We start from the raw sequence: 25,930 nt of genomic DNA, 5'->3' as shown, positions 1-25,930 counted from the left end.
TCCATCAAGCTGAAAATGGCAATTAGCCAATCACTTTTTAATCAATTACAGTTTAGATTTTAGGAATTATGGAATTTTTTAGAAAAATGAATATCTTTCATTAAAATTGTAAAAATTATTTCCATAAACTTGCAAAGCTAACAATTAGAATTGTAAGGTTTTAAGTTTTATATAAACTTAAAGGAGTAAGGTTAATGTTTCTTATGTACCAAAGGGATTTAAAAGCATGTGTTTACTAGATTTTTATATAGTAAATGTACACTTTCACTCTTTAAGATATAAATATAAAGGCATAAAATTTTTCAAATTCTGATAGCTACACTTATCCACATTGATAGGGGAACTCTCAAAGGCTTCACGCCAAGATGAAGAGCTAGACAGGCAATTAATGTAAGTGTTAGAGCTCTGGAGGGAAAGGTATCCTGACTTGTGGGGAAGTCGGGCTATATCCGAATCTGTGAAGGGAAAGTATCCCGGATACATAAGCTCTGGAAGGAAAGGTATCTTGACTTGTCAGAAGCACTGGGGTGGGGGTGGGGGATATGGTCTTCCCACAGGATGTGGCAATCCTGCTCCTCTGCAAGAGAGAGCCATTACAGCTGAGCTGTGCTCCTTCCCCCTAAGGGAGCTTCCCAGCAAAGGTAGGTATCCATTTCTGCTCAGCTCTGGCCTTTCCTCTGCTTCACTCTGCTAAGCGGGAAACCCCTGCAGAAATGTAGCAATGAGCTCCAGCGAAACTCTGCTTCCCTAATGGAGCATCCTAGCAGGGGTGTTGGTTGCTCCTTTTTCTGCTCTGCTCCCCTAAGGGAACTTCCCAGCAAAGATTCTACTCTGCACCAGCGAAAGATCTGCACCCAAAACTCTTTCAAGAGATTCATTTGGGAAGAAGAAATTCAGGGGAGTGGCTGTGTCTGCCAGGTTGGAGAAAAACAGCTAAAAGCTGAACATGCAGAAGGGCTTATTTAGAACATCTTTGGGACAGAGTTTTTCCAGGGAGATTTTTAGGGAGAGTATTGGTCAGATTTTAATACCCTTAAGCTTGGACAAGCTCAGACTGGCCAGTTTTTCTGTTCAGTGATTCACTGGCTTCGTGTTCAGTTGATGGGGGCAGAATTGGCTCTGGTTTCAGGGTCAGGGTAGATTTTTTTACCTGGCTCTGGTTCCAGGGACAGGGTGGGTTTCTTTTGTTGACCCTTTTACCCTACAGTTAGCAGCTCCTGAAAGAGCGAAAATCATTTGCTTCTTGAGAGGAGCCACTTGATAGGTTTTCTTATCACAAGTGTCTGCCCTAAATAATACACATATGAGTAACACTAAATAGAATCATAGGTTGCATTTATAAATGCAATTATTTTGTGTATGAATGCAACAATAATAATGTAGAAGAACATTGGATTTGAGATGAAGTTCTGGAAAGATAGGAGAATCTGGATCAGGAAGGAGGGTGGGAAATGGTCTTAATACAGTACTCATGAGTGATATTCTCGAGGAATTTTAATTCTAAAAATTCTATATTATGGCACTTCACAATGCAACTATTATGTATTCTATAAAGTACTCTTACTAAAACAAAGTAAGTTAACAAAATACTCATTAAGATAAGGACTTAAGAAAGTGATGATCAGGGTTTCTACAGTAAACAGGAGATTCCTTTTGCTGCCCTTAACTCACATCTTTAGGGTGCGAGTTAAAAGGGAATTCTCAGAGCATACCCAATTCTACCTTTATGTTTAAAAATAAGCATTAATGTGATCTATCCTCTGTAATGAATCATAGGTAAAATTTTCATATACTTAAATAAATTTTTCTTTTACAAATATTTTGCTTAAATTAATTCTGTGGTTTCATGACACTAATAGTTTTAGGTCAGAAGATTAATCAATAGTCTGACAGTCAGTGTATACCTGATAAATAAGCTCTTAAAAGAAAAAGTTTGTTGGCAACAGATCAGTCTTTATATTAAAGCTAACCAAAGAGGCTCAGTCCTGAAGTCACAGGCATGGCTTGCTTCCCAAGAGAACATTTACATTTTAAACTATAGTCTTTTCCCTAATTCTGGGATCAGGATAATTGGCTCAGGGTCTATAACAGTGTGATATCTGACAGTCATTTTGCCACTTATAACTTGGTTTCCACAAATTATAAATTATACTTCTTAGTATATGGACAATAGATACTGTAAGTGAGCGTGAGTGTTACAGGTCTGGAGATGCAAAGACATCCTGACTTATTGGGAAGCCAGACTATACCTAGGGAGGCAATGGGACAGCTCTGAAGGCTGAAGCTGACATCTCAGCGCTGGAGGGAAAGGTGTCCTCACTTCTCAAGAAGCCAGGTTATCTGAAGATGGTGTGTGGTGGCCATGGTCTACCTGCAGGATTATAGAAATCCTGTTCTCTCCTAGAGAGAGCCATTACAGATGAGCTCTCCTCTGTTCCCCTGAGGAATGTCCTAGCAGGGATATTCACTTCTTCTGGGGCCCCAGATGTTACTTCTGCTACACTCTGCTAAAGAAGCCCCTGAAGGAATGTAGCAATCTCCTCTAGCTCTGGTGAAAAGGTGTTACTTTTTCTTCTCAGCCTTGCTCAGCATCCTCCCTTCCCCAAGGGAATGTCTCAGCAAGGCTCCTCTGTTCTTCTCTTCTGCTCAGCCTTGCTCAGTCCCCTTAAGGGAATATCTTAGCAAGGTTTTTCTGTTTGGTACCCTAAGAGACATCTCAGCAAGGTTCTTCTATTCTGTTCTGGTGAATGGAGATTTTCACCCAAAACTCTTTTAAGAAAGAGATCTATTTAGGAAGGAGGAGTCCAGGATAGTGACTGCCTCTACCAGCGTGGAAAAGGACAGCTGAACCCAAAACAGGCAGAGGGGCTTATATAGCCCTTCTTGGTGGTATAGTTTTCCTAGGGAGAAGGTTTTCTGCTCTGAAATTGTTTAGTTTTCCTGCTCAGCGATTGGCTAGTTTAGTTGCTCAGGGGCAGAGATCGTTCTGATTTCAGGGCCAAATTGTGTTTCTTTCACTGGTGGGTTTTTTTGTTGTTGTTGTTTGTTTTTGTTTTGTTTTTTTGTTTTTTGCCTTTTGGCTCTAATTTTAGGGCCAGGGTGTATTTCTTTCACTGGCTCTGATTCTCGGGACAAAGTGTGTGTTTTTTTGGCACTGGTTTCTGAGTCCTGGTTTGTCTCATTGGTTCTGGGTTCAGAAATAAAATGTTTCTTTCACTGGCTGTGGGTTTAGAGTGAGGGTGCTCAGGGATTGGTTTGTTTCTTGCACAGGGGTTGGTTGGTTTTATATTTCTGTTGGTCAAGGGTAGAATTGGCTCTGGATTCAAGGCCAAAATGTGTTTTCATTACTGGCCTTTTTTTTAGCTTTCTGGCTCTAATTTCAGGGCTAACGCATATTTCCTTCACTGGCTCTAGTTCTAGGGCCAAAGTGTGTTTCTTTGGCTCTGGTTTCAGAGTCAGGGTATTATTCTTCGGTTCTGAGTTTAGGGATAAAGTGTTTCTTTAACTAGCTCTGGTTTCAGGGCCAGGGTGGATTTCTTTGACTGACCCTTTTAACCTACAGATACACAAATTTTCCTAAGCCTATTTACTGGCATTATTATATAAACTTTATTATTATTGCTTAATCAATCATTTGACCCATTTTAGGTTTAAATAAATTATTTTGTGTGTGAGTCATCATGTATAATACAGAGCTTAACAGAAAAATGTTGGATTTCATATCATATTTGCACTGATATCTGTAAACCAATTCTGAAAAACGATCAAGTACCCAGGATCAACTTCATTCTTAGTGAATCTATTTAAATATGACATTTTCATACTCTAATGAGCCTACAACTTTGAACAGCCAATGTACTTGAGAGAATAAACCTATTTCTAAAACATAACTGCTCCATTTTCAACATCAAGAAATAAATTCTAGTATTTCCCAACAGTAAATATTTTCCAAATCTGTATTCTTTTTTTTTAAATAAAGTAAAAATAAGAACAGGTATGAAGATTGCTGAGACAAATGGGGGCACAGAATGGCTTTCAGTGTATAACAGTACAGGAACATAGCCCCTACAACAGAACAAAGAAACACAGAGAAGAGAAATCAGAGGTCAGGCATGAGAAAGGCCTTGAAGCAAAGGACAAACAAATTGCTCCAAATCCAGTAGACACTCCTCCTCCGTCAGGGAGCAGCCGTGAACAAGTGCTATGCTTTACCGAACTTCGATATTTTATAATATTATAAAACACTATAGGACCTTTCAGGTGATACTTAGAAACTCTGCACCCAGTCCTCTTCATACTTCAGTAGAGTACATAGAACTGTTAGCATTAAAATAGTTTTGTTCCAGGCTTATTTACTGTGTATGAGCGTTTTTGCCTGAATGAATGTATGTGCACCACTTATGAGCCTGGTAAACACGCAGGTCAGAAAAAGACATCAGATCCTCTGAAACTAGGATAATAAATGGTTGTGAACTACCACATGGCTTCTGAGAGCCCTTCCAGAATAACAAGTGCTCTTAACTACTAAGCTATCTCTCCAGCCTCATGAATGTTATCATTAAATATACTAGACCAGGAACACAAGTCCGGCATGATATACTGCTAAATGCTCACAGCTACAATAGCAAAGGCAATGGAGTTAGCCAGGCTCCATGACTTGCATTTAAAAGAACTACTAGGAACAGAGTACATCAGCACAACACCAAAAATGAGCAAACCTAATTGATAAACAACAGCAGAAGGTAGACAGAGACTAGAATGTAGACTTTACACCATACAAATATTTATGTGGCCTTTTGGCCCATAATAATGAAGAAATTTAATAGAAAATTAATTTTTGCTAAGCAGTTAATATCATTTTTATACATCATGTGCTAAGTTTAACAGGTTGTTTTAACCCAGAAGGATCTAGATGATCTTTTGTCTTCAGCGGGAGTATGGGCTAAAGGACAAATAAACCAGTTTTATAGTCACGACAGTTTTCTGTGCATCTTGCCATGTTATATATGTTATACATATATGATATATGTATATATATATGTATACATATACATATATATGTTAAAACCTGATTCACTTCACAAAGTATCAGTCCTAAAGGCAAGTAACTCATCCATGTTTAATGTGTAAGAAAATATAAAAGACCTGAATATTTCAGGACTAATTTACAAACTACTAAGATTCACATGATTACTCCCAATTCTTATCTTTTTCTAATAAGGCAGTAATTAAGTCTGAAACCCAAAGATTGTATGCACGTCATAAATGTCCTCAACATGGCCTTTGACTAACTTAAGGAACCACCATTATGTTAGAAACAAAGGTAGGAGAATGTTTCCAAGTATATAACTTAGCCCGAGACACACAGCAGATGGGATGGCAAAGCCAGTTTTGATCAGTTTGCGGAAGTAGAAGTCAAGGACCCAAGGACAGTGTAAGCAAGTTGCAAGTCTTCACTGTCAACTTCACTGGATTTAGAATTTATAGACGCACACTTCTGAACGGGTCTGTGATGCCATTTACAGAAAGAACTGAAAAGGAGAGACCCATCCTGAATGCATAGAGGCAACATCACTCCAGGGGCTGGGTCCTTGACTGAATAAAAATGAGGAAGCAAGCTGAGAAGGAGCAGCCTTATTTCTCAGCTTCCTGCTGGTGGATGCCATGGTAACAGCTATCTCACACTCCTGTACCATGGTGTCCCTGCCATAATGGACTGCATCCTCAACTGGGAACTCTTCCCGCCTTCATTTCCCTCTCTCAAGTATTGTCAAAGTTTTGTCAAAACAATGAGAAATAACACTAATACTTACCAGTGTTAGTGTAAAAAGAATCAAGGAAATCAGACTTTTAGAGCTTGAAATAAATGTGAACAGCTGGCATTTAAACCCAAGTCGTGGTCATAGTTTAATGACAATGGCTGAGTATTTTCCTCTAACTGTACTTTAATAATCCATCAATTCATGTTTAAGTTGTACGCTAATTAATTAAATAATAATCATTATAGGTTTTTAATAGACAAGATACTTTTTCTTCATGTTTTCAAATGCATTTTTATAAATTTCTGGGCAATGTTTTAAAACTTACCTCCGAAAACAAAACCATTATTGTACTCATAAAAAATGAATGACTGAGGATTGGAGAAACAGCTCAGTGGACAAACTGTTTGCCCCAAAAACTTGAACTGACCCCCCCCCCAATAAAAACGTCCATTATGGTGGCACATAGTTGTAATCCTAGCACTGGGTGTAGAGAAACAGGAAAATCCCTTGGATCAACCATTCTAGCACAATTGATGCGCTCCAGTCCACAGAGAGACCTAGCTCAAAAGAGGTAGACAGCATGTCTGAGAATAAAACAATGTCCTCCGGCCTCTACATAGTATGTACATCTGTGAACACACACTCCTCACACAAAAATACATATGTACACATATACAGTCACGTGCACAATAACAAATGGTTAAAAGTGGCTTCAGGGTAGTCTTCACTGCCTCTTTCCTTACCTTCCCAACAGCTCGATCTCTTTCCAAGGAGGTCAGCATTTTGTCCTTCAATAAAGCATGGTGCTTCTCATGTAACACCCTAATAGTTGGTTCATAAGATGCATAATGTAATTTCAGCCTACAAAAGGAAAAGGGCAGTTGCATCATCAGAAAAGGTAAAATAGATAGATCAGTGATTTCCATCTAACACCTAAACCTTTTTTCTCTTCTTTCATTCAATTTTTGTGTGCTTATGAATAAAAATGAGTGGCCATATAAAGGTCCCATGCCAGAGCCAAGAAGCACAGAAGTGTTATTTCCTGCTTAATTTCCATCTATCTCGGGTGAGGGATAAGCACAGGATGGGAAAGCATTCTTTCCGTACTCAGTTTCCTAGACCCAGCAGCACTTTTTGCTGCATACAAGTATATACTCAGAAGATTGTTGTAGTTCTTTCCAATTTAGAAAGCATATATCGCCAGGCAGAATAGTACTACAAGCCTGTAATCGCAACACTCGGGAGGCAGGGGCAGGAGGATCAGGAGCTTAAGGCTAATCTCAGCCATATAGTGAATTCAAGACCAGTCTGAGATCATGAGAACATGTCATCAGTTCTACAAAACTGAAATACAAATTTTAAAAAACAACTAAATAAGTATTCTTATATCAATTCAAAGCAATTCTCAAGAAAACAAGGGCCGCAGACAATAGGTGATTAAACCAGAAACTGGAAGTTTTGTTTATATCAAAGTGAAAGATGTTTATCAGCTGTAAAAGTTCTTTGGTGGAGTTTTGGGGGTCGCTTATGTACACTATCATATCATCTGCAAATAACGAAAGTTTAACTTCTTCCTTTCTAATTCGAATCCCCTTGATCCCATTATGTTGTCTTATTGCTATTGCTAGAATTTCAAGCACTATATTGAAGAGGTATGGAGAGAGTGGACATCCTTGTCGTGCTCCTGAGTTTAGTGGGATGGCTTTGAGTTTCTCTCCGTTTAATTTGATGTTAGCTGTCGGCTTGCTGTATATAGCTTTTATTATATTTAGGTATGACCCTTGTATCCCTAATCTCTCCAAGACTTTTATCATAAAGGGATGTTGAATTTTGTCAAATGCTTTTTTAGCATCTAATGAAATGATCATATGTTTTTTTCTTTCAGTTTATTTATATGATGGATTACATTGATAGATTTTTGTATGTTGAACCAGCCCTGCATCTCTGGGATGAAGCCTACTTGATCATAATGGGTAATTTTCCTAATGTGTTCTTGGATACGGTTTGTCAGTATTTTGCTGAGGATTTTAAAGAGTCCTAAAAACATGTTTGATTGATCTGATATTAAGAAAATTAAGTGTATAAAGATATATTTTTAAATTTCTGTGTCTACGTGACTGTATGCTGCATATGTGCAGGTACTGAAAGAGACCAGAAGAGGGCGTCAGATCCCATGGAAAAGGTGTCACAGAGGCTTGTCAGCTGCTTGATGTAGATGCTGGGAGCGATAGTCAGGTCCTCTGGAAGAGCAGCACATGTTCTTAACTACTGAGCCATTTCTCTAGGTCTAAAAATACTTTAAGGTTCAACAGATGATCATACTACTTAATACATATAAATACCTTAAATTTTTTTAATTAAAAAATGCCTTCAAACTATGCTTTAATTTTTTACTGAAGTAAACATTAAATATACGAAGTAAAAGATATAGATCCCAAGTGTCAGAATTAACAGTTTAAATTAACATATAGATCCATGAAGATCATATTTTTATCAAAACATAGTATCCTTACATCTTAGAAAACACAGAGTCATATACTTGGTATCATAAAATATTTTCTCACTGGGTGCTCTTTTCTATCACCCAGCACAAGTTTTTCAGGTATTCTGTATCATATACTGGTAGCTGTATTTCATTCTGTTTGTGCACAGTAATATATTATCTATTATACATATATATTACATTAATATATTACTGTGTACAAACGGAATGAAATACAGCTACCAGTATATGATATAGTATATCCATTCTTTGCACAAAATATAGTAAGCCTATATTACAATGGAAACCTTAGGATGTTAAAGATATCAAAGCTATGGAATAGCTACTAAGGAAAGTTACAGACACAGCATGAAGGCCAGCACCGGGGAGAGGATACAGCTGCAGGTAGCTGACTTTGGAGAGAGCTAGCTACTCAAGACCTTTGTAGCACAAAAACAGTCTATCCCAAACCCCAGGTATAAGGTATATACCTGCAGGACTGGTTCTCTGCCCCACAAACCCCAGATGTAAGATGTGTACCTGCAAGACTAGTCCTTTGCCCTACTGGGTTTCAGTTTGCTTTTGTTTGACAATGCCTTGTTATAGATCTCTTTCGGGATGGGAACATTTATCCTGTACCATTATGTATTGTAAATATGTAACTTGTCTTTTGATTTTATAAAACCTTACAGAAAAGCAATTGCCTTGAGTTCTGAATGAGTTGGGACTTTTGAACAGTGCTAGGAGTACTAATTACTGTGGAGACTTTGCAAGTTCAATAAAATAAATAAATAAAACGGTATTTGGTACAATGAGATGGGAGCCCATGAGGCACAAAAATCTTAAGAGTTTAATTGTAAAATGTTCCTCACAGCTTCGTGAATTCCCATGCTTGGCAATCGGATACTGATATTGTTAGGGAAAGTTAGGGAATCTTCAAGAGGTTGAGTCTTAATAGGAAATGTCAGTCACTAGTACAGGCCTGGAGGGTGTATAGTCTGAACCCACTTCCTGTTCACACTCTACTTCCTGATGACAGATGAATATGACCAGCCAGCATCCCACCCCAGCTTCCATATCTGCTGCTCCATGGCGGCACGTATCCCTTTATCTGTAAACCCGAATAAGCCCTACCGTCCTTAAATTGCTTCTTGCCAGGTGTTACATAATGGCATTGCTAAAAATAACTAGCTGAGTATGCCCCTTTTAATTGCATATTTAGTGGGTATAATATACATTCAAATAAAAATACCTAGTGTTTCTATTGAATATAAAATTTATAATGTCCATGTCAACACAGAAAGTTATATTGGGTGGTACTAACTTAAACAAAAGACAATTTTATTTAACAGTTATAAAGCTAATTTTTTGTTTTACAGAAAAAGAACACAAGGAAGCTATTGAAGAAGGGAAAGTAAATTTGAAGAATGCCTCCAAAATTACTTCTAAAGTTGCTCTTATGTATTCAAACTAATATGATATGTCTAGGATATGTCTCTAATCTCACCAAAGCTCTGTCTGTTCTTTGCCTTCCATGGTTCACCTGGTGGACATCCCATTGCCTTCACAACTTGGTTCTGCTGCATGCACAGCCCACTGTCTCACAAGCACTGCCTGAGGGCTCCACTCCACCAGTTTATCCACTTCTTGAGAATTCAGCTCACGGAAAACACACCCTGGAGCCCTTCTTTCACACCAGTCTTATTGACACTCTGTCTTGACTGACAAACCAACAGTGGAGCACATTTTCTTATATTTTTATTTAACTTCTCAATCATATACCCCATTAGTATGAATGTTCTTTCAACCAAGGTCCTAAACTTCCTATCCAATAAACTTGAAAGAACAACTTTATTCACTAAGTCCTCCTACAGTCAGATCCCAATAGCTCAGATAACTCTCCAACAGCCACGAGCATCTCACCCTTTCAGGTCTGCGATCAGCTTGTTCTTCTCTTGCACTACGCGCTTATGGTGCATGCGATGAAAGTCCCGTTCCTTCTGAGTTTTCAGTAGATCTTCTCTGGCCCTTCTGAAAAAACAGCACCAACAACAACCGTCAAGACAGCTGCTATTTATTTCCTAAAAGAGTACTCAGTGTTCATAGTCAATAATGAGTAAGTAAATGAGGACTGGGGGCAAAGAGGCACTACGCTCTCACTGGGGGCCCAACATTACTTTAAATCACTGAGTTATGAAAGGACAAAGGCTGTGTTTTCAAAAATGTGAATCATAGATAAAATTTTTAAATCAAATTAGAAGGCATGTTTACAAGATACATGCAGATTATAACCCAATTATTTCCAGAGAGAATTTTGACTTACAAATTTAAAATACATATAAAATGGAGTAATTTACAATAATTAGAAATAAAAGATGGGAGTGTAATCTTCACTTTCAAGACAAATGACATATTATACCATTTAGCGTGGATAGTTTGGAAAGCACAGAAATTCCAGAAAACCAAAATTTTGTCCTGTTAAATAAGATGAAAAATACGTACCATCAGAGAATCAGATTACTATATATAATTGATATCCTTATTAGAAACTTATCACACATATGAAATTCTTAATCAGTAGAAAGTTAACTATTAAAAATGTCAGCATATTAATGATTCAATCAATACAGAAATATTATTTTATTGGGTAGGAATTCAAACCTTCAAGTAGAGCAAGAAAGCAAATCCTATCTAAAGTAGAGTTCTATGTAAAGGATTAATGGGAGTGCTTGACTCACTTTGGTTATATACTAGTCTCAGTAAAGGCCAGGTTATAATGAACAAAATCAACTCTCTATCCGTATTGGATAACTGACGCACACTGCTTTCTTCATCCTTTCACATTCTGAAAAGTGAGCTGACTTGGGGGGCAGACATGCGACAACCTTCATATCAGAAGGGAAGAAATCTGCTTGTGCTTGTAATAAACACCACAAGACTGAGAACCACAGAAAGTGAATGCACACAGAGAAGCCTCAGTTTTAAGCTACGTCAGAGGATGCTGTGAGGAACACTGTCTGGGCGCGGCCAAGAAAGTTTGTGGGTTAAAGTTAGGTCTCCAGGTTCCTGGTAAAGGATATGTTGATCAGTGGGATTTTTCATATTACAGGTGGTGTGTGGTCAAAGTGACATTGATACAAATTATAAGTTTTTCTTCTTTTTAATAGTTCAATTCTTTCTTGAATAAGTTTTTTGATCTTTACTAAGGAATTTTGAGTTTTCATCACATATTACTAAGCAATACCTAATCAACACAACACTAATAATGATCATCTTTCATCCAATCCTCAACTTTATATTCATGCCAAAATTTTGGTGTGTATAATGAATTGTGATTTCTATATTCAGATTTGAAAACTCAACTGATAAACATGGCAATAATTATTAATTTTTACAGCTTTTAACTACATCGCAAAATACGCATAATACTAGCTACAGAAAGAAATCAAAACCCAAGAAGCCATGTGTATTAGTTTCTTTCCTCATTGTTATGACAAAACAGCTTAAAGCAGGGGATTTCTTTTCCCTCACAGTTAGAGATCACAGTCACCCTAGCAGGCAAGCTGTAGCATCAGGAGTGAGGGACAGCTGCTCGCATTGCAGAGACAAAGTCAAATGTTGGCGCTTGACTTGTTTTCTTCTTTTTACTCAATTTGGGAGTCGATGACATGAGTGAGACTCTGTGTTGCTGGGTAAACCCATCCAACAACACCACAGGACACCGTTAAAGCTGAAAAGAGTGTCTTTATTGCTGACTGATATGCTATGGGATAACCCTTTGCATGTTGTGAATATTTGCTGCTCTCATTGGCTGATAATGAAAGCTGCTTTGTCCTATAGCAAGGCAGAATATAGCTAGGCAGAAAAGCCAAATTGAACACAGGGAGAAAGAAGGGTAGAGTCGAGAGTGATACAAGCCAGCTACCCAAGAAACAATATGGCAGCAGACTGGTAGAAACCACAACCACATGGCAATACATAGATTAACAGAAATGGGTTAATATGAATGAAAGTGATGGTTAATAATAAGCCTGAGCAATAAGCCAAATAGTTTGTAATTAATATTAAGCTTCTGAGTGATTATTTAGAAGTGGCTGAAGGATAGGGCAGGACAGAGAAACCTCAGTTTACAAATGGCACACAAAGCTTGGAAAAAGGATTCTAAACACACACACACACACACACACAAAAAGACTCAAGCACAGCTTTTTGGTAACAGTCTTTTCTCTGGTAGGCTCTGTTTGCTGGCAGCTAACAGAGGCACAACTCCTGTGTCATGCTGGCCACACAGATAGCTCTTTTAGAAAGTCCTACTACAGTGTGGGTCTCTGTCTCTATCTCCATCTATCACCAGATGAAGGTTCTATGGTGATATGCAAGATATTCGTCAGTATTGGTATAGGATAGGGTCATTTCAGGTTCCCTATCCTCAGCTGCCCAAGGAACTAACAGGGGACCTCGGCTTGGGCACTTGGGAGCCACTCTAGGTTCAAGTCTCTTGCCAACCCTAAGATGGCTCCCTTAACTAAGAATTGTGCTTCCGTGCTCCCCTATCCAAACTTCCTTTATCCCAATCCTCCTTTTTCCCCAAGTTCCACCCCGCCTTCCCTTCTAACTTTTCTCTCTCCATCTCCCCTTACCCCCATCCCACCCCACCCCCAAGATCCCAATTTTCTCCCCGGCAATTTTGTCTACTTCCCATAGCCAAGAGGAAAACTACATGTTTTTCCTTTGGTTCACCTTCTTACTTAGCTTCTTTAGGATCACCAATTGTAGACTCCGTGACCCTTATTTATGGCTATAAACCAATTATGAGTGACTACATCCCATATTCATCTTTTTGGGTCTGGGTTACCTCACTCAGGATAGTGTTTTCTATTTCCATCCATTTGCATGCAAAATTCGAGAAGTCATTGTTTTTTTTACCGCAGCGTAGTACTCTAATGTGTATATATTCCACACTTTCTTCATCCATTCTTCCATTGAAGGACATCTAGGTTGTTTCCAGGTTCTGGCTATTACAAATAATACTGCTATGAACATAGTTGAACAAATGCTCTTGTCATATGAGAGGGCATCTCTTGGGTATATTCCCAGGAATGGTATTGCTGGGTCCAGGGGTAGGTTGACTGAGCTCCCAAGGTCCCAATGAGGAGCAGAAGGAGGGAGAACATGAGCAAAGAAGTCGGGACCACGAGGGGTGCACCCACCCACTGAGACAGTGGAGCTGATCTATTGGGAGCTCACCAAGGCCAGCTGAACTGTGACTGAAAAAGCATGGGATAAAACTGGACTCTCTGAACATGGCGAACAATGAGGGCTGATGAGAAGCCAAGGACAATGGCACGGAGTTTTGATCCTACGTAATGTGCTGGCTTTGTGGGAGCCTAGCCAGTTTGGATGTTCACCTTCCTAGATATGGACGGAGGGGGGAGGACCTAGGACTTACCACAGGGCAGGGAACCCTGACTGCTCTTTGGACTGGAGAGGGAGGGGGAGAGGAGTGGGGGGAGGTGGAGAAGGGTGGGAGGAGGGTGAGGGAAATGGGAGGCTGGGAAGAGGTGGAAACTTGTTTTTTTTTTCTCCTTTTCTCAATAAAAAAAAAAGTCCTACTACAGAACACTTGATTGGGGTTTGTGGAGTGTGGATTGCATACAAGTGGGTGATAGCATGGACCCACCACTTTCCAGATTTGGGGCTGTGAGCGTGACTCTCACTGGTACCTCCACCATGAGACTAGATACTTAGAACTGAGGGGAGGAGCCAACAACCATGTGCTAGCACCATTCACTAAGCTGAGCAGAACAGACAGTTAATATAGCAGTTTTAAGATCTGTCTAATGCAAACAAAAAACAATACAGATACATAATAAGGATAGATTCATACAAAAAAAGAACTCTAAACAGGTTCCAGTGTATTTTACAATGTACAAAGACTTAAGAGAGAAAGAAAGAAAGAAAGAAAGATATATAGACAGTCACAGAAAGAAAGAAATAGTTTTAAAAAAATAAAATCTTTAAAAGTGAAAAAAGTAATAGAAAAGAAAAAAACATATAAAGATAGAAAATACAGAGAGTCTGAATTATATATATTATTGTATTTTCTTTGAATATTTTGACTGTTATTGATTTAACTGCTGAGAGACATTTGATTGCGGGAGCTGCAAAGTTAAACCAACCTATATATTTAAAAAAAAAAAATCTTGACTTCAAACTTTGAGTCTAATGATATGCTGCCTTGGAAAAGAGGTTCTGCTTTTGTTTCCACAGAAGATGAGAATCTGTGGATTCCTTCCAGTTAATAATATGGTTTTATAAAGAAAGACCCCTGAGAGATCTCTAATGTGCCAGATGATCCAATGTTTCAAAGTTCATCTTCTATGGCTTCCTCTGAATTCTATATCTAGAACAGCTTTATGGCTGCTGACTTATAAAACTCAGTCTCTCTCCCCATCTCCCCTTAAAACTGGACTCTCTGAACATGGCGAACAATGAGGGCTGATGAGACGCAAAGGACAATGGCACGGGGGTTTGATCCTACGTAATGTGATGGCTTTGTGGGAGCCCAGCCAGTTTGGATGTTTACCTTCCTAGATATGGACGGAGGTGGGAGGTCCTAGGTCTTACCACAGGGCAGAAAACCCTGACTGCTCTTTGGACTGGAGAGGGAGGGGGAAAGGAGTGGGTGGGGGGGAGAAGGGTGGGAGGAGGGGGCGTAGGGGGGGGAGGAGGGAAATGGGAGGCTGGGAGGAGGTGGAAACTTGTTTTTTTTTTTCTCCTTTTCTCAATAAAAAAAGAAAAAAAAATAAAACTCAGTCTCTAAGTCAGGACTTGACCATAATTCTAGATTTTCTCAGGGTCCTTCAAAGATTACCAGTGCACATCACTCAGCGGGAAGTAGTCTAGAGAATAATGCCCAAATTCCCAAAATGTTTATATATATATAAATACTTTTTTTTCATTAAAGGGGACATTGGTTAAAAATTGTTATTGTTCATAGTCAATCTTCTTCTAAAGAAGAAGGGGTGATATGATATAGAAATGATGGGAAAAGGGTAGATTATTGTAATTGGAAAAAGAGTAGATTATTGAATCTACTTTAAACCCAAACAACTGATAATCTCAAAATAATTTACATTGATATGAATTTAAACTTATTTATATAAAGTTAAGGTTAATTTTTTATACTTCATGTATATTTCTACTCTTGTTTAAGACATGTTTATATAGCTCAATTAAAAGTGTAATGTATAATTAGGAAATACAGATTAACAGTCATACATACATAGAGTCATGCTAGTTAGCTTTTCTAGATATACAAAAATATATTTCAGATAGATAAGAATCTTCAAACATTGCAAATACCTACAGAATATAACATTTAAAATGTTTTAATAACTGACTTTTTATGGTAGTGAAACTCATCTGTTCTGGACAACACCAAACTACTCCAGAGAAGATAAAGGACATTAAAGAAACTGTATTGAGTTTATTTTCTTTTTGACAAAAGCTAGACATGTGCCCTTGCTGCAATTGCTGACAGTTTCTGTACAAGCTGAAGCAGCAGGATGCAAGAAAAACAACTGCTGAGCTTTGCCAAGACAAGGTAGGAAAGTCCTTCAAAATTTCCTTCTTCACAGGAAAGTTTATCAGATATGGAAGTCCTGTGGGCCAAAGATGGATGCTCTAATATTACAGAGAAACTTTGGGTGAGTGTCCAGTGGTCTGGCTGTTTCTATCGTTTCTCACATGTTTGGGAAGTAGCTTGCTTGTACTTCCTGCTTACTCAGGCAATATCCTTCTCAGGTCTTTGAGGGAGTGGAAGACTAAATAGTTATAGTTTTCCTTAGTTATGATAAAAAGGTAAATTAGATATAAATCTTTGAACACACCAAGATAGGATACTCACCAAGATAGGATAATTAAATATTTTCTTTAATTTTGTCAAATTCAAATAGACTAGATATTGTAACTGTAATTTTTACTTCATTACTGTTTTATTGTCTGTAATTTTATAATGTTAAAGTTGAAACCTTCCTTTTTGATTAGACAGAAAGGGGGGAAATCCTGTGGGGTAACCCTTCTGTTCACTGTGAATATTTGTTACTCTCATTTACTAATAATGAAAGTTGCTTTGGCCTATATCAAGAAAGTATACAGCTAGCTGGGAAAGCCAAATTGAATACAGAGAGAAAGAAGGAGGAATCAAGAGAAATGCAAGCCAGTTGTCCAGGAAACAAGATGCCAGCAGACTGGTAATAACAAGGCCACATGGCAATACATAGATTAATAGAAACGGGTTAATTTAAATGTAAGAACCATTTAGAAATAAGCCTAAGCAATAGGCCAAACACTTTGTAATTAATACTAAGCCTTGGGTAATTATTTAGAAGTGACTGTTGGACAAGGTGGGATAGAAATGTGCCTCTTGCTCATATCATACAGCTCAGAGTCTGATAGCCTTTTGTCTTTTATACACAAAAACCATATCCTGGTAGTCAATTAGCAAGAAGAACTATAGAAGCCAAAAATCAAGGCTAGTATGCTTAGGGGCATTCCCTTGAGGATTTTCCTGAAACTTTGGACTATACCTTTGTTCCTGTTTTGGCAGGTGTTTAATTTTAAGGTCAGAATATTGTTGTGTAGGCTTTTAAGGACAGAATGGTACCTATAACATGACAGGAGTGGTGCTAAGGTAAGAAGACCTGCTGCAGTAGCTACCCACATTTAAGGAGGATCTTTCTGCCCAGTTAAACCTTTCTATAAGTACTTCATTAAGTGTGTCCCCATGGTGATTTTGAGTTCAATCCAGCTGAACGTGGAGATGAGCCATCCTACCTTGATTTTCAAAAGCAGCAATTTTCCCAGAGAGGCTAGGGTACAACTACTTGGAAGTTCCTTTAAGTTTATCCAGAGCTTTAGAACTATTGCATTTTAATTGCAAATTTTATTTCAACAAACACAAAAATTCAAGATACTATCTTTTCAAGACAAATTTTTGCTAATTTGTACAATGGCTGCTGGATATTCACGGTATGCAATGACTTTGAGGTCAATTATCTCAAGAGTTTGCATGTCATGGATTTAGTTTCTCACATATTTACACAATTTACTAAAATAGTTAAAAACTTCATAAAATAAACCTTTATGTTTTACTATCAGGCTATTTAGAATTCAGTGCCTTTCCTCTATTTTTTTTTATTTTTATTGAGCTCTACATTTTTCTCTGCTCCACTCCCTGATTGGCCCTTCCCCCTTCAATCCTCCCCCAAGGTCCCCATGCTCCCAATTTACTCAGGAGATCTTATCTTTTTCTACTTTCTACTTCCCATGAAGATTAGATCTATGTCAGTCTCTCTTAATGTCCTCATTGTTGTCTAAGTTCTCTGGGATTGTAGTTTGTAGTCTGATTTTCTTTGCTTTATGTTTAAAACCCACCTATGAGTGAGTATATGTGATAATTGTCTTTCTGTGTATGGGTTACCTCACTCAAAACAATGTTTTCAAACTCCAGCCATTTTCCTGCAAAATTCAAGTTGTTGTTATTTTTTTCAGCTGTGTAGTACTCCATTGTGTAAATATACCACATTTTCCTTATCCATTCTTCGTTCAAGAGGTATATTTCCAGGTTCTGGCTATGACAGACAATGCTTGTTATTAACATAGTTGAGAACATGTCCTTGTGCCATGGTTGAGCATCCTTTGGATATATACCCAAAAGTGGAACTACTAGGTCTTGAGGAAGGTTGTTTCCTAATTTTTTGAGAAATCTCCATACTGATATCCAAACAACCTTTCCAGCATAACTTGTCATCAGTGTTTTTTTTGTTTTGTTTTGTTTTTGGTTTTTTTTTTCGGTGTCATCAGTGTTTTTTAGCTTGGCCATTCTTACAGGTTTAATATGGAATCTCGGAGTTGTTTTGATTTGCATTTCTCTGATGACTAAGGATGTTGAACATTTCCTTAAGTATCTTTCAGCCATTTTATATTTCTCTGTGTGTACTCTATTTTTTTTATTGTATTATTTGTTCTTTTGATGATGAATTTCTTGAGTTCTTTGTATATTTTGGAGATCAGACCTCTGTCTTAAATTGGTGAAAAATCTTCTCCCATTCTGTAGGCTGTCATTTTGCCTAGTTGAAGAGTCCTTTCAGAACCTTTTCAGTTCCAGGAGGTGCAATTTAATAATTGTTTCTCTCAGTGTCTGTGCTGCTTGGGTTAGTCTCCTGTGCCAATGTGTTCAAGTATACTTCCCACTTTCTCTTCTATGAGGTTCAGAGTGGCTGGCTTTATGTTGAGGTTTTTGAGTCATTTGGACTTGAGTTTTGTGCATGGTGATAGATATGAGTCTATTTTTATTCTTATACATGTTAATATTCAGTTATGACAGCACCATTTGTTGAAGATGTTTTCTTTTTTCCATTTGATATTTTTGCTTCTTTGTCAAAAAACAAGTGTTCAAAGTAATGTGGATTAATACCTGGGTCTTCTATTGTGTTCCATTGGTCCTCCTATCTGTTCTTACGCCAATACCAGCCTGTTTTCAGTACTGTAGCTCTGTAGTAGAGTTTGAAGTCAGGGATTATGGTGACTCCAGAAGTTCTTTTATTGTACAGGATTGTTTTGGATATCCTGGGTTTTTTGCTTTTCCATATGAAGTTGAATACTGTTCTTTTGAGGTCTGTGAAGAATTTTGCTGGAATTTTGATGGGCATTGCATTGAATCTGTATATTGCTTTTGGTAAGACTGTCATTTTTACTATGTTAATTCTGCCTACCCAAGAGCATGGGATATATTTTTTGCTTTCTGGTGTCTGCTTCAATTTCCTTCTTTAAAGATTTCAAGTTCTTGTCATACAAGTCTGTTAAGTCCATTTGAGTCATAACCTCTGTTAGTTCCCTTATTTCTCTGTTCATTTTTTGTCTGACTGGCCTGTCCAGTGGTGAGAGGGGAGTGCTGAGGTCTCCCACCATTAGTATGTTGGGTTTAAAGTATGATTTGAGCTTTATAAGTATTTATTTTACATATGAGGGTACTCTTGTATTTAGGGCATAGATGTACAGTATTGAGATTTCCTCTTGATGGATTTTTCCTGTGACTAATATGAAATGACCTTCTTTGTCTCTTTTGATTGATTTTAGCTTGAAGTCTATTTTGTAGATATTAGGATAGCTAGACCCACTTGTTTCTTAGGTCCATTTGATTGGAATATTTTTTTACCAACCCTTTACTCTGAGACGATGTCTGTCTTTGAGGTTGAAATATGTTTCTTGTATGCAGAAGAAAAATGGGTTCTGTTTTTGTATCCAATCTGTTAGTCTGTGCCTTTTTATAGGTGAGTTGAGACCATTTATATTTAGGGATATTAATGACCAGTGATTGTTATCTCCTGTTAATTTAGTTTTCATTGTTGGTAATGTTAATTTGTGCGTTTTCCTCTTCTTTGTGATTTGCTGCTATGACACCATTAATTGTCTGTGTTTTAGTTGTTATAGCCAACTTCCTTGTGTTGGAGTTTTCCTTCTAGTATTTTGTGTAGGGCTGGATTTGTAGCTAGGTATTGGTAAAATCTAGTTTTGTCATCTTTCTCCTATTTTTTACAACCACCAATGATTCTATTGGAAACCAATAATGTCCACTGATTCTGGAATTACCAATTAAAAATCTCACAACTATTGGTTCAAGTGAATTTTTGGAGTACCTGAGAATAGATTGCTTAATTCTTTAATATAGACACTCCTTTCTTCCATATACATATATATACAATTTTACACATGTAATTTTTAAAGTTTTTTAAATTTTTATTACTGGTAGTGATTTCCTGGTAAAGGGTTGTGTATGGTCCTATGCTTGCAGGAATCTATAGAGAACAGAAGAGACCACGGAGTACACTGGAGCTATGGTTGCAGGCACCTGTTAGCTGCCAAAATGAATGCTAGGAATCGAACTCCTGTCCTCGCTAAAACAGTAAAAATCAAAGAACTTTCTCTGCAGCCCCTATATTTATAAAAATTTCCATTAATGATTTTTATCACACAGTAGGTAATTTCTATTTACATACTTTTAAATTCTGATACTTAAACAAAATTCCAGTAGAATTTTTATTTCATTGATATTATGATGCTTCTGACTAAAAGTTCTCTATTATAATTTTTATTAAAGCTAATTTCCATTCAGACATGCAGCTCATTTTTCAACATTTTTGCAAGTTTGTCATATAGTTTATGTTAACAGAAGAGAGAAAAGTCAGTATAGTTTTTCACTTAACAACTAGATCTAAATTTAATACATAATACAAGCATTTTTAATTCACTGACTTTGGATATAGTAAACATAAAATTTTTTTGGTTAAAAATCACCTTGAATTTCTTCAAGAAACGTTTAAAGTTCCTGGATTTTTGTTTAGTTTTAGCAGCTCCACAAATCTTCATACCTGTAGTTTTAACCACTTGCTAACATTTGCTAATTGAATATTATTAACTATTATGCTGAAACTTTAAATAATTCCTGGTTCTGATTAAGATGCATACATTTTCTAAAAACACTGCTTTGTCCTAAAAACAATAGAGGTAAATTAAAAATTAATTTTATTCTAGAGCATACCAGAAAGCTGAAGTGTAACAAACATGTAATATGAAATCCGTTTATGAGTAGGGCATACCACATAGACACAGGGTCACAAACTTTGCTGAAGCAGAGAAAAGATGAGACATTGGATACCTTTTAAATGCTAACTACTGTCAAGTGAGAGTCAGCAGGGCAGTCTTAAAAGGCTGGCTAGATTGAAACCCTTTGCAAGTTCTTTCTCATACTCCCTCCACTGGGGTTGCCATGGGAAAGGTAGGGGAAGTACAGGAGACCAGAGAAGCTTCTTAACTGAGACTGGAAATTCCAGGGGCATAGGGAGGATTTCACCCTTTGTTAAAATCTTATGAGGTTGGTTAACTCATTGAAACTTCTATGGTTATTGAGAGACTGAATGCTGCAAGTCTGCAGCCGAATTTCCTTGGACTATCTTTCTTTTTCGTTTGTTTGTTTCTTTGTTTTGTTTTTTGTTTTGTGAGACAGGGTTTCTTTGTAGCTTTGGAGATTGTGCTGGAACTCACTCTATAGACCAGGCTGACCTAAAACTCAGAGATTCACCTGCCCTTGGACTATCTTTAGACACCTTAATGATCAGTCATGACCCAGCTCTTCATTTGACCTAACATCTACCCTTGTTACTGCTAGGTAAATCCATCCAGAAAGTGTAACAAATCACTACCTTGTACCAATCCCGAAGCTAAAGTTAGATGTAAGTTAGCTGTAATCAAATACATCTAACTAAGCAGGGTTTATCCCACTCTGCTCTGTCTCACTTATCCTGTGTTTTCAATACAGCCTTGATTTATAATTTTTTTATATGAAAACTTCATCAAGTCATTACATTAGACCATGATATTTGGGACAACTTGAATGTATACTCTCAGGCCATGGTCACTCATATTTGTCTTCAAAAATAAACTATCTCTTGTTCCCTTTGAGACAAGATCTTTGTTTTGGTGTCGACAGTTTTTAATGGTGCTACCAGGCCAAAGCAACCAGTCGGTGTGCAGGAAATATGAAAATGCCACCAACATTATAAGGCCTTAAGGGAAGGACAAGACATATGGCAGCAGCTAAGGTACTTTTCAGGTAGCAGAAAAAAGGTAAGAAGAAAAACATTTCACTCAAGGTGAGAGGGCAAATAGACCTCTTAGACCTGGAGTTGCATCTTACCAAGTTGAGCCTCCTACTTTTACCTTAAGGACACTGAACCAAGACTAACCACAGATGCAAGGTAGGGCTTGATGACAAAGTCAGTAGGAAAGAGGAGGCTGGAAGGATTACAGTGCTAACCCCAGAACTCAAAGACACGAAAGGACTCTCTGGGAGTGAGGATGAACCAGAAGAGAAGGAAGCTGTCTGCTGTTCCCTTACCCCAACCCTGTGAACCCAGGGAGTAGTCAGTGAAAATATAGGGAGCATGAAAAGTCAACTAAATGTTTGTGGTGAATTTTGTTGTAAAAGTATAGGAATGCACACAATCACAAACTTATTTTACTTTATATTGGAAGTATGGAACTACGTGTAGAAAGAAAGAATTGCTCTCAAAAAGGGATCAAGAATGTGATATATACATATATAAAAATATCAAAGAGCAAACTCAATTTAAAATTCTAGTGTTACATCTCCATAATTAATCATAAAATAACTCAAGTATCATAATGAGATAAAATTCATTGTAGAAAATATTTCATAGCAATGTGACCTTGAGAGTTCTATAAACTATGAACATTATCAGAGTTAGCAGTTGTAAAATGGACATGTATTAGGCCTGCATGTATCCACTTAACAGTGAAATGACCTCTTGCCTTACACACACACATAAATTTTCAAAGGCCACTTTTTGTGATCATCATACCAACTATGGTAATAAAAAAGGACAAAAACCCCAAATCCAGGCAACGTTTTAAATTATTAAGTGTTGAGTGGGAGCTAGGTAGACCCCGGGGATGGTGGGGACCATAAACGCATCTACAAGCGCTTTCCCACAGACGTCCACTATCATCATCCTGAATACTTAGTATAATAGAACACTATCATCATCGTGAATACTTAGTATAATAGAAGTTCTTTCAAAATATGCAGTATAGCAACAGATAAACACTGTCTATCTTTACACAACATAAACTTGGGGCTGGAAGATGGCTTGGTGGTTAAGAGAGTGCTGCTCTTGCAAAGAACGTTGGTTTGATTCCCAGTACCACAAGGTGGGAACAACCATTCACTGCGACATTTCAGGATGATCTAATGAACACTATGGGTACTGCACACACACATGGTGCATAGACATACATGCAGGCAAAACACCCCTACACATAAAATAAATGTGGCTGACAATGAAGACGGACTGAGAAGCCAATAATAATGACACTGGATTTTGATTCTGCTGCATGTACTGGCTTTTTGGAAGCCTAATCTGTTTGGATGCACACCTTCCTAGACCTAGATGGGGGAGCACCCTGACTTCTCTTATGTCTGGAGAGTGAGGGGGAGGGGGATTAGGGGGAATGGGAGGAAAATGAGAGCATGGGAGGAGGTTGGAATTTTAAATAAATAAATAAATAAATAAATACTAATAAAATAAAATAAAATAATGCAAAAATAAAAAGTAAACTTTCATGAAAATATATTTTAAGTCTATTAAAACTCTTTTACTCTTAGCTACTCGATGAATTACATAAATATATACTTTATTTCTACTATTTGAAATACAGAATCTCAAAAGGTTAAAAATCCTTGGGCTCTCAACTACTGCAAAGCTCGCTAAAGAGAATCACAAATGTGAAGTATTGCTTCAACTCCTTTTCAGTCCACATTTAGAAACCTATTTGTGCTCATCCCAGGAAAGAAAGCACAGGAACTGATTGAAGTATCAGACTTTAAAGTTTTTCTGACCATTAAATTGGTTTTCGGGGACTTGCTCTCTGTTCGCACAAATGAAGTCTATTCGGTAAAACAATTTAAATTCATTTCATGCTGATGCTTTTCTTATTATGACCTTCCTGCTGCCCATCTGCTTAATAAAAAGAAAATAGAAGTTGGAATAAAGAATGAAATAAAATATTCATGTGAACAATTAATATTTTAAACTCATCATATCTGTTCATCACATTAGTATAGCATCTTTGCGCTAAAAGAAAAAAACTTTCATTAACACCGACAGCAGACACTGAGCTTCTGTTTCAAGTCGAATGGAGAGTTATTCAGTGAAACTGTCTATTTAAGCTTGTGTATCACAGAGAATATTCACGCATGCCTTGTCATAATGAGACAGCAGAGTAATCACCAAACCTCCTGGTTTAGGACAGCAACACCTACGCATCTACAATTCAGCCATATTAGTAAGATGTGTGTATTCTTTGCATAGCATGACACTCCATTTTTCAACATAGCATGAATGTGATTTAGGAGCATGGTCTTGAAATCATTCTTAAGTGAAAACCCCAGTGAAATAATTTTATCCACAAATTTAGGCAATTACGTTGGGGTGGCTATTTAGTAATGAAGTTATTGAATTGTTTCTTTATCATAATTTGGCAAGATAAAACATAGAAATATTTCTGTTTACTTGGAGCAACCAAAGCAGGCCATCGTTGCCACATATTTTTCTCACTGATAACAATAATTATATAATTACCAAGCATTTCATTATCCTCAGTTGCTGATAAATGAATTACACTGACCCTCAAAAATTAATATTGGAATAATTGTTGAAAGGCCAAATGGAATTCAGCCAGAATGAAGGAAAACTTCATTTTATTTTTAACTGCAAAAGGAAGGGGTATAGCCACATCCAGAAAAAAAATATACCTTCTTAATTTAACAAGCAATTACCTAAACACTAAAGCATGAAATTTTATGGGCTTTGTATTATCTTTATTTTCACAGTGTTTGTTTCTGAAAGTCATTAAATTAAATGGGTCTTCTCAAACCCAGACACTCTTTGACCTTTTATAGAAGTGAATTTTATCCTCAACATCCAGGCCCTTAAGAAACACCTGTTTTCTTCTCCATATTAATTGCCATTTAATTTGAACTTTCTTTAGGCTTATACTTTCTGAGAGGAAGTAATAAAGTTTTCATTATTTTTAGAACCATACTTTTCTTTCTTTAAATTTGTATTCTCAGTATTATTTTCCATCACAGATTTGGGGCTCCTTATGACCCTTTCAGGTCTGCACTATATTTCCTTAGTGTAAATATCCAGAGATGGAAAACAACCCTCTCAATGGAGCAAGAACCAGTTTGACAAAAAATTGCTTAAATTCCCATCATAGAAAGGAAACAAAGACCACTCCAAAGAGTGTTGCAAAGACAAAACCGTCAACTAACTACTCTAGATCTTACTAACAGCTAGCCATAAACCTAGACGATAGCACCACAATCATAGAGTACCCATTATGTCGAAAACACAGTGACAGGCCCTGGGACATGACGGTCAGGAAGCCCATCCTTTGGTACAGGAAGCCCACAGATGTTAATTCAACATGAAAAGTGTCTGTTTCACGGTATTTCGTAAAGAGCTACTATTAAATAAGCTGAAATAACTATAAAGAGTACCGTGCAACGAGAAGATTCAGAGTTATCAAAGCATCAACCCGTCCCTCCAGAAACCCACACACGAGATGTACCTGCAGGTCACTACCAGGCTCGGTCTCACACTTGTTTCTATGTGGCAACTATAAAACTGCCAATTTTATGTGGAAAGACAAAGAATCTAGAAACAACTAAGATGTCTTGGAGGGGAACAAAGTTAGAAACCACAGGCATACATATATATACACTTTTAAATAGAATAAATCTTTTAAAAGATAATAGTGATAAATTAAAATGTCAGGCCACAGCCTAGAGGAAAATGCTCATAATATTGAAAGTATTTGTATCTCAAATAGAAAAAAATTCATAAAGTTTTATTAAAAACAAGATAAGCAACCTAATCAAAATTAGGTTAATGGCTTAAAAAAAAACACCAAAAGGGCAGTACCAACCCCCAAAATACCAAAGGAGCAAAAAGCACAAAATACTGTGTTCATTATCACCTGCTCTTAGGAAATCAAACATGAAAAACACAAGCTGCTTCGATCAAATCTCTGAAAAGCT

General features: G+C 37.3%; 1 protein-coding gene across 1 annotated transcript in view; it reads right to left on the bottom strand.

The window, feature by feature from the left end:
• Window positions 1-25,930, bottom strand: part of Spag16 (sperm associated antigen 16) — an 899,292-nt gene that overhangs the window by 833,891 nt on the left and 39,471 nt on the right. Inside the window, exons 6-7 of the mRNA XM_041631902.1 lie at window positions 10,168-10,275; window positions 6,506-6,623 (exon numbers count right to left, since the gene is read on the bottom strand). Coding sequence (XP_041487836.1) covers window positions 6,506-6,623; window positions 10,168-10,275 — 226 coding nt within the window. The remainder of the gene's footprint in view (window positions 1-6,505; window positions 6,624-10,167; window positions 10,276-25,930) is intronic.

Source organism: Microtus oregoni, unplaced genomic scaffold, assembly GCF_018167655.1.
Source record: "Microtus oregoni isolate MIOR12 unplaced genomic scaffold, Mior012 000038F_ref0000394, whole genome shotgun sequence".
NCBI classification, from domain to species: Eukaryota; Metazoa; Chordata; class Mammalia; order Rodentia; family Cricetidae; genus Microtus; species Microtus oregoni.
The sequence above is the reverse complement of the archived record's forward strand: the minus strand, read 5'-3'. Positions and strand labels throughout refer to the sequence as shown.